The sequence below is a fragment of the Bison bison genome, unplaced genomic scaffold (assembly GCF_000754665.1).
Source record: "Bison bison bison isolate TAMUID 2011002044 unplaced genomic scaffold, Bison_UMD1.0 scf7180017864526, whole genome shotgun sequence".
In the NCBI taxonomy this organism is placed as follows: domain Eukaryota; kingdom Metazoa; phylum Chordata; class Mammalia; order Artiodactyla; family Bovidae; genus Bison; species Bison bison.
This window is the reverse complement of record NW_011495077.1, coordinates 2,158,312-2,168,224: the sequence shown is the minus strand read 5'-3', so window position 1 is coordinate 2,168,224 and position 9,913 is coordinate 2,158,312. Positions and strand designations below refer to the sequence as shown.

Sequence of the window (9,913 nt, the reverse complement as noted above, 5' to 3'; positions counted from 1 at the left end):
AAAGAGCCCGAAGGCAGGGCCCCTCCCTCGCCTTCCCCAGTCCATACCTGTGACCAGTGCGCCCTGTCTTTCCCCAACCAGGACCTCCTGGCCAACCACCGCCGGCTCCACTTCCTGCCACCTGTGCAGCCCAGTGCTGCCCCCCACCTCCTAGACCTGCCCATGCTTGTGTTTGGGGAGCGAAACCCCCTGGTGGCAGGCACTCCGCCAGTGCCACCCCTCAAACGGAAGCACGAGGACGGTAGCCTGTCCCCAACGGGCAGTGAAGTGGGGGTGGGTGGGGAGGGCGAGCCCCCCAGGGATAAGCGCCTGCGTACCACCATCCTGCCCGAGCAGCTGGAGATCCTATACCGCTGGTACATGCAGGACTCCAATCCCACACGCAAGATGCTCGACTGCATCTCTGAGGAGGTGGGGCTCAAGAAGCGAGTGGTGCAGGTCTGGTTCCAGAACACCAGGGCCCGGGAGCGGAAGGGCCAGTTTCGAAGCACCCCTGGGGGGGTGCCCAATCCAGCAGTCAAGCCCCCCATTACACCCAGCCCTGCACCCTTCCCCAAGTTCAACCTCTTGCTGGGCAAGGCAGATGATGGGGCTGGGAGGGAGGCCCCTAAGAGGGATGCACCTGCTCTTCCCTACCCCACAGTCACCCCGGCTGCCGGGCCCCTGCCTTTCCTGCCACCTGGGAAAGAGCCCCCCACTCTGACACCAGAGCCACTTCTACCTCTCCCAGCTCCCCCTCCACCCTGTGAGGACGAGGGCCCGGAGGAGCCATCAAAAGCTTCTCCAGAGAGTGAGGCCTGCAGTCCATCAGCAGGGGATTTAAGTGATTCGTCAGCTTCCAGTCTGGCCGAACCAGAGTCCCCTGGGGCTGGAGGGGCCAGTGGGGGCCCAGGAGCTGGAGGTGGAGTTCCAGATGGGATGGGGCAGCGGCGCTATAGGACCCAGATGAGCAGCCTGCAGCTGAAGATCATGAAAGCCTGCTATGAAGCCTACCGCACCCCAACCATGCAGGAGTGCGAGGTGCTGGGCGAGGAGATCGGGCTGCCCAAGAGAGTCATCCAGGTCTGGTTCCAGAATGCTCGCGCCAAGGAGAAGAAGGCCAAGCTCCAAGGGGCAGCAGTTGGTGGGGCTGGGGGCAGCAGTGAGAGCCCCTTGGCAGCCCAGCGCACTGACTGCCCCTACTGTGACGTCAAATATGACTTCTATGTCTCCTGCCGAGGCCATCTCTTTTCCCGCCAGCACCTGGCCAAGCTTAAGGAGGCAGTCCGAGCCCAGCTGAAGAGTGAAAGCAAGTGTTACGACTTGGCACCAGCACCTGAGGCAGCCCCGGCTCCCAAGGCTCCGCCCGCCACTGCACCTGCCTCTGTGCCCCTCGGGGCTGCCCCGGCCCTGCCTCGCCTGGCCCCCGTCCTCTTGTCTGGCCCAGCTCTGGCCCAGCCCCCACTGGGCAGCCTAGCTCCTTTCAGTTCAGGTGAGTGAGAGCTTGGGAGGAGCTGGGCTTCAGAGGGCATCTCCCTCTAATGGGGTGTCCTTCCTTTCCCTTCCTGACTCTTCTGCCTCCAGTCTCCTCCTGGGCCTCCCTGTGTTTCCTACTGGTGCGGGAGGGAAGGGAGCATGGAGGCTAGGTGGTGGAAGGCGTGAGTGTGCAGGAGGTCATCTCCAGCAGGCAGGATGGTGGTGCTGGGAGGTGGCTGATCGTCACTCTTCATCTTCCTAGGCCCTGCAGCCTCCTCAGGCCTCCTTGGCCTTGCCACTTCGGTCCTACCTGCTACCACAGTGGTCCAGACTGCTGGCCCAGGCTGCCCTTTACCTCAGAGACCAGTTCCTGACCAAACCAAGCCCTCTCCAGCAGGCACCACTGACTCTGCCCCGGGCCCACCCCCCGAACCCTCTGGGGACAAGGTTTCTGGTGAGCGAAAGCCAGTCGCAGCCCCCACCAACTCCTCCGCTGACGCCCTCAAGAACCTCAAAGCATTGAAGGCTACTGTCCCAGCCCTGTTGGGGGGCCAGTTCCTGCCCTTCCCATTGCCTCCTGCAGGGGGTGCCACACCGCCAGCGGTCTTTGGCCCCCAGCTGCCGGGGGCCTACTTCCAACAGCTCTATGGCATGAAGAAGGGGCTGTTCCCCATGAACCCGGTGATACCTCAGACCCTCATCGGACTGCTCCCCAACGCCCTCCTCCAGCCACCGCCCCAGGCCCCTGAGCCCACAGCCACAGCGCCTCCGAAGCCACCCGAACTGCCTGCTCCCAGGGAGGGGGAGGCTGGGGAGGCCGATGAGCTGCTGACGGGCAGCCCTGGCATCTCCACCGTGGATGTGACCCACCGCTACCTGTGCCGCCAGTGCAAGATGGCGTTTGATGGGGAGGCCCCGGCCACTGCTCACCAGAGATCCTTCTGCTTCTTTGGGCGGGGCTGTGGGGGCTCCGTGCCTGCCCCGCTGCGGGTGCCCGTCTGTACCTACCACTGCCTGGCATGTGAGGTGCTGCTGAGTGGGCGAGAGGCCCTAGCCTCGCACCTGCGCTCCTCGGCCCACAGGCGCAAGGCGGCCCCGCCCCCAGGGGGCCCACCTGGCACGGCCACCAACGCTGCCACTGCCGCCACGGCTGCGGTGGCTTTTGCCAAAGAGGAAGCAAGATTACCTCACACGGACTCCAACCCCAAAACGACTACTACCTCTACACTTCTAGCTTTATAAACAGATAAACCAAGATGTGGGGGAAGGGTGGGCCTTAGGTCTCCTCTTCCTCCAAGGGGTGTGTGGGGAGCGCAAATCCTTCACCCCCCCCGGCCCCGCCCACCTCACGGGAATCTCCGTTCCCACCCCCAGTGGGCTTCACACCTCACCTCCAGCAGAATCCTGCCTCCTCCCCCACCCCCACTGACACGCCAACCCTTCGCAAATTCTTGCCCCTTGGTCTCCATGGGCGCACACACCCATCTTCCCATCTTGATTATCCATTAACGTCTGCCTGCCCACCAGGCACAAAATCTCCTTGGTTTCATCTTCCTACAGCCTCTTTCCTACTGAATTCCCAGTCACCCCTTAACGCCTATAACCATGCAAATACATGTTATCTCATGCTGTTCCACTGACTGAGAAAACACCAAAAGAAAGAAAAAAAAGAAAGGAAAACAAGAAAACCCAAGACAAAGAAGGGGAAAGGAAAATAAACTTTGCCACTTCCCCTTCTTCCTACCCTCCTCGGCTAGAGTACCATACGGCTCACAAACTCTTCCCAAATACTCAGCTGGCTCCCAAGGCTGAAGCCTGAGATGGGCAGGGAGCCCAAGAAACTCTAACCAAACTGGAGGTGAGCAGGGGGAAGTGCTCCGGCTTACTCTCCTCACAGCCCTCCCTCCTCACCTGACAGGGGAGCCCCTGTGGCCTGGACTCTAGAGAAGCCGGCACCAGGAACCCCTCTGCCAACCCCCACCCTGCACCCTGGGAACTGCAGTTAACTTATTCTCAAAGGCTTTAAACACAGAGATCCTCTCAGAAGCCGTGGGCCTGCCCCTTGTCCCAGCCCTGCCACATGGGGATCCAGCCTCCGGGACCGGCACTGCCCACCAACGGCAAATCCAAAGTTCTTTTGAAAAAAACTGAAACACACACAACCAAAAAAAAGAGAGAGCACGAACTCTCGTGTGGGAGAGATGGAGAGACCAGACCAGAGGAATGAACTAATGACAAACTTGGAAAACAGAAAAAAAAAAAAAAAAGCCTGAAAACTCTCCCATCAAACAAGTGTTTTTTTTTTTCCTGTTTGTGTCACTCCCTACCCCATTCCATTTTAAGGGTTTCTTTGAACCACCTTGTCTCTGGAAGATCAATGACTTTAGTCCTTGCTTGGGTACAGCGGTCCTGGAGACTGCCAGCAGTACAGCCCTGTCCCATACTGTGCCCAGCCACAAGCTGGTAATGGGGAAAAGGTTAAAGGTTTAACCTTTAACCACCTTTAACCTGGACGCTGGGAGGGACCCATCTTTGCCCCCTGAACTGAGTATTTTCTCAGGACAGGTAACATCCCCTCATTCTCAGCTGTGGGTTAGAAAAGTCAGTGTCACTGAAAGTGGCTTGGCCATCTCAGGAGGAAAGGGTGGACTGGACTGGGCAGTTAGGCATGTAATTGCCTCCATCTGCTCTCATTCACTTCTTTCACAAAACTCTTCTGTTCCCTTCCTGGTGCCCCCTTCACATTTCTGGCACTTCTTGAACTTTTTTGTTTGTGGGGAGCCTTCCTCCCCATCTGTGTTCTTCCCCCCCTCCCAACCCTATCCTCTGCCCTGGCTTCCAGCTTCCTCCAGCCACATCTACCTCCTCCAGGAACCAGAAGCTTCTGGAGGTACCTCCCCAAAGGAGGTGCTCCCTATGAGGCTCATAGGGCATAGAGCCGATGACATCCAAGGGGCTGGGTGGGCAAGGAGATGACTGAAGCCCAAGGTCAATCTTTGATAGGGAGAGATCCCCCAGGGAACCAACAGATGAGGAATCAGCTAGAATAAGGGTTTAACCTTTAACCATCTTTAACCTTGTTTTTCTGTAAGAATCAAGTGGTAACTGTGGCAACCCCAAAGCCTACCTGCAGTGGCACTGGGTAGAGAAGCAGGTATTTAGCAGAAGCCTGCAGAAACTTTCCAGTCCTCCAGATGGCTTCTCCTCCAACCCTTGCCCCTAAGACCTCCTCTTTCTAGGTGGTTTCCTTCTACATGCTCCCTTCAGGCTGCTCTGCTACCATTATCCATTTCATACATACACACCGCTCATCCAGCCAGCCCTGGGACTGAGATTTTGTGGTCTGTCGGTCACTCCTCGAACATATTCATGCTGAAGCAGTGCAGAAAAGACAGGAGGGGAGGGAAAACTGCTCGGTCTCTAGTCCCCATATGTTCTGTGAATCTCACTTCCGGGCCCATTCATTTCTGAAATTAAAAGCTCCAACTCTAGCAAATCAGGGGTTGGGTGGATTAGTTATCCTGATGATGCTAAATACGCCAGTTACAAATGCAGGCAAGAGGAATGAAACTGCCCAACCATGGGCTCGCTCTTGTGGCCCCCACCTTTCTCCACCCCAGCATCTCTCATGCACACCGCCTATCCTTTGCTCTCTCCTGTTGAAATTCTGTGTATAAAATTATTTTCTTAGCAGCATGTATATGAGGAAAAAAGCTTTTTCACTCTGCTTTCTGGGAATCTGATTTGTGTATAAAAGTTACAAACAAAAATTAGAAGAAAAAAAAAGGAGGAGAAGAGGAAATATTTTATAAAACACACTGGCAAACAGCTGGTGTGGCATGATTAGAGGTGTGGTATCATGCGTTTTAGGGATTTACAGCCAGGGTAGGTTGGCTTTAGTTTGAACTATGAATATTTTTCCAGGAGTTAATATAGCCACAGATTCATCCTCCTCTTGCTCTTCAACACAATCTCTTACACCCAGATTCCCTGGTGCGGGACACCATGTCCATTCACAGTTGTGAACTGAAGCTGACTACGGAGCTGTCCTCACCAGGAATCCTGTAATCTGGGGACACAAGAGTCTGGCCAACTGCTGACTAAAGTCAGTCAACATGCTTCTTTCTGGAAGGTGCCATTCCACATTCCCAGTGGCGTGAAGCATTCCTCCCCAACCCCTTCCCAAGACAAGTCCTCCACTTATGCTCTGGAGATTACATGAGTGGGTAGTTCTGTGGAGAGAGGCTGAGTCGGCATGGCCCCGTGAAGAATGCTACAGGTGAATGCCAAGTTGCCCAGATTAAAACGTGTAGCTTCTGTGAAGCAGTAAACCAACTTGCGTGTGCAGTACCTCCACTCCTGTGGTGGACACAATACTTCCACCGCATCCTGTAGGACCCGCCCCCGCCCCTCCCCCCAGCTCTAAAGTGAGCCTGAATCATGGCTCCCAAGATTGGTCTTCCACGGCTTGGGGCAAAGGCCTAGGGTTTCTGACATACGTAAATCCTAAAGCACCCAAATTCTGGTCCATCCTACTTATTGTGATCTTAGCTGTCTTTGCTCTAAGCCAAAGCCTATGTGCGGATAGCTTAAGGTACCCAATTCTCAACTAGGAGCAAAAATCAAAATCTATAGAAGAACATGAGAAAATGTGAAGACTTGTTGGGCAAATGGGTCAGAGTCTGCCAGAGGACCACAGAAAGAGAGCTGTTCTTCCCTGACCCTCTGGCCCCTGGCACAGACTTACAGAAGCATGCACAAGAACCAAGAAAGCCAGTTACTCCTGGCACAGTGGCACCCACCTGTTTAATTCCTTCTATTGTTCCTTCCCCATATTCAGGGCTTTTAGACCACATCACTGATCCCCAAATCTTGGCCACTCTGATCACTCGATCGTCTAATCATTCACCCCTGTATAGATACATACACCTGAAATACAGCACGCTGCAAATGCAACCGCACCAACAGAACAAGCAAGCACACCTTCAGAAACAGCACCAGAACCACGCAGAAAGCTGCATGGATACACGCGGATGCCAGCAAGGAGAGGCTGCACGGCTTACAGGCACAAGGGCCATGAATCCCCAGCGGCCCTCCCGTTGAGTAGAAACACCCTCCAATACAGTCATTTTCTTCATACAACACTAACTCAGAAAAGCTTATAAACAGAGAAATGTAACCAGTATCAGGAGGAGTGACCAAATGTTGACCACTAATTCATGGAGAGGACCTTAAACTCCTCTGCTGTGTGATGCTGGGAAGAGGGAGGTAGAAGAGAAACCAGAGAGAAACTCCGGGGAAAACACAGGGATAAACTAGGCTGGGAGCCTGTGTTACAGGAAGGGCCAGGTATTGGGGAGCAACTAATAAGAAACTTGTAAGCCCTCAGGATGTCATTCCTAGAGGATTGAGTAAGGAAGAAATGCCCTGATTCTAACGAAGCTCTGGCTCCGATAAGAAAGTCTAGTGGCCCCGCCTCAAGGGGTTACAGCATTATAGCGTGGCTACACTGTGAAAAGATCAAATGAAAGAAAACCCAGAGAGGATGTCTGCAGAAGACCTAGACCACCACTCATTAAATTTAGAGCAAGATGGGAAGTGATCCTCAGGGGAAGCCTCCCAGGGAAAGACATAAACTCTGAGAAGAACATAAAATTGAGTGAGGACCCACCCCACCATTCTCCTTCGTGTAGAGAATCCCCACAGCCTCAGACAAAGGAGAGACAAGGGGTCAATGGCATTATTCCCTGTCAGCAGTCTGAGCCTCATGCTTCCTGCAGCTCCCAGCCATGGAGAGGTGTCTGATAGAGGTAGCAGGGAAGCAGGTGAATTATCAGTGGACCAGAAAGACAGTGAGGCGGGGAAAGGTGACCAGCATTGACTCATACCCACCCTGGCCATACACAGACTCTTACACAGACAGTGGGCTAAAAGCCTGGAACAAATCATCAGCAGGAGCTCAGCACTGCCCACATCTATAGGCCCTCCCTGATATCCCAGCCCGCAGCATATTCTCTCTGCCAGCTTGCCCTCACTGTGCTCGAACCAGGACCGCCCCGCTAAGTGCTCAAACAGCAGCACTGGCTGCAGCTCACTGAGCACTGGCCTCTGCCAAGCCCTGCTTCCACTTCCAGGGACCTTCACCTGCTTCCAGAAAGAAGTGTAACTAGGACCCAGCCCATACTGAGCTGCACGGTCCACACCCAACTGCCTGTGCCGCAGACAGCCATCTCCTGACAACACTCCTAACCTAAGGGGTTCTCAGTGGTGAGGTTTCAGAAACAGGGCAGCCAACCATCAAACCTGGGGGTTGAAAGCGTCCCATGAGGGATTCTTCTGCAATAATGCCTGTCAGTGAGAAACCTAGTTCTCACAAGTTAAATCTACCTGATTTGACCTCATAATCTCTCCTTTTCCTCCTGCTGCCCACACCTAAAACACACATTCCCCACAACCCACAATACGTATATCCCACCACAATGACCACATAAGGGCACAAATACGGTTGGGGAGGATGAAGGAAGATGCAAAAGACATGGGAGATCCAGACCTGATTAACTGTCCTCTAAGGCGACTGCCATCTCTTAGGACAGTGTTGTCAAGAGTTTTGTCCCTCTGCATCACAGTCACCTGAGAGCTTGTCTTAAATGCACATTTCTAGACCACACTGCGGACCAACTAAATCAGCCTGCAGCATAACCTCTCTGCAGGCTTGAAGTGACTCTGTGCTTTCTGAAGTCTGAGAATGACGGATGTGTATTGCTCAGCCCCACAGACATCTGTGACCTGTCACCACTTTCCAGCATCCAAGGCTCAACCCTGCTACACCCAGGGCTGCCACAGGGTCTAGCATCACCTCAGACTGTCTTCCTCATCACTCTGACATTTGGAAGTCTGACTGTGTCTTTTGCTCATGGTGGCTGTTCTTGAACAGGAAAAAAGTTACAGGCATCACCCACTCACCCCCTTGGCTGAGTCCTCCCTGTTTTCTCCTCTGCTGTGGAAACCACCTTCTAGAGCTGCGTCCACTTCCAGAGGTGTTGAAATCAGAATACCCCCAGCCCGAGCAATGGCTTTACTGGCCTCTGGGCAGGTCCTGCCCTCATCAGAGCCACCCAAGCTCCCATGACATCATTCAGAGCCACCAGTTCTTCTACTTGAAGACCTTCCTAGTCACTGACTACCCAGGAAGCAAGGAAAGCCCAACCTGCTACATGGAGGCCCATAGTCCAATTTAGCAGGACTGCTGATGGCACTGCATCTGGAGGTGTAGGGACAGTCTCTGTTACCACAGATGCTTGGGTTCTGCTCCTAAGAGCTTCCGTTCTACCCCGGAGGGCTCACTGCTGATCTGTTGTCTCTCTTCCAAGAGTGGACTTCAAAAATAGAAAAATCTGTCCACCTTGAACTGGGAAGCCAAGGAGAAATTTGTAAACACAAAATCTCCCAGAGTGGTCTTTCTGGAAGGATAAGTTCAAGGTGCCTTTGTCTTCCCTACGCCTTTCCACCACTCTAGGCCTTGATCACCTCTCCATCTTTCTAGGACTGCTATTGAATATGGGCCTTATCGCAAGGGAAAAAGAACCGGTTCAACTCAACCACAGATGAGCCAATCACACACAGAGGGCAGAACGAAATCCACATAGGCACCAGCCACCCCACGATCCAACAGCAAGGCCTGAGGGCCCCTCCCTCTTTCTCGTCTTTCCCTTCAAGTCTCTTCTGGCACCATCTTTGTGACAACAGAGCTGGCTGACCTCTCTCTAGGATCTCATTTTGCCCTCTTAGGATTTTTTTTCTTCTGTCCTTGCTCCCCAGACAGGAGTGGAGTCCACCAGCCTGGCGCCTTGGCTGTGACTCTTGAACATGCCCTGATCCCTCCATGCTCTAGCTTCCCTTGGAATTCTGCTCAGATATGGATAGTGGCACCATCTCAACCCCTTTCTTGGAGGTGGTGGGGGTAGAAGGCAGGGGGGTCTGGCTGGGAGGAAGGCGGAGTCGGAGCTGACTAGAGGGCGCAGATTCAGCCCTGCTGTGGAGAACACCCTTGTGCTGCCCCACAGCAGGGCTCCACCCAGTGCCTGGCACGCCCGTGTGCACCCCTCTCCCTGCCGCCAAGTGGCGGTCGTGAGCATGTTCAGCGGCTTTGGGTTTGCTGCAGTGCCAGGGTCTGGGATGCCGTTCACGTGCCAGTGCAGCACTGCCAAGCGTGGCGGCATCTAGTTGGTTGGGTGCCAAGCGGTAGGACTCAGGTGGTGATGGAGATGAAACGGGGCTGGGGTGGAAGGAGGGGGGAGGGGCGGAGGGCACTAGGGAGAAGACCAGACATCTCACTTGTTAGAGTGGAGCGTCCAAATGGGATCCACAGCAAGGTGCCCTTCTCATTCCAGACCCCGGCTAGCAAGCAAGCCCTTCCCTCCCCCGCCACGCCCGCAGAGTAACATATACAGACCAGGCG

General features: G+C 54.4%; 1 protein-coding gene across 1 annotated transcript in view; it reads left to right on the top strand.

Annotated features, from left to right (window-relative positions):
* Positions 1 to 9,712, top strand: part of ZFHX2 (zinc finger homeobox 2) — a 27,706-nt gene extending 17,994 nt beyond the window's left edge. Inside the window, exons 13-14 of the mRNA XM_010831413.1 lie at positions 1 to 1,471; positions 1,718 to 9,712. The exon at positions 1 to 1,471 is cut by the window's left edge and continues 9 nt beyond it. Of these exons, the coding sequence (XP_010829715.1) occupies positions 1 to 1,471; positions 1,718 to 2,697 (2,451 nt within the window). The 3' untranslated portion in view covers positions 2,698 to 9,712. The remainder of the gene's footprint in view (positions 1,472 to 1,717) is intronic.
* The last annotated feature ends 201 nt before the right edge of the window (positions 9,713 to 9,913 follow it).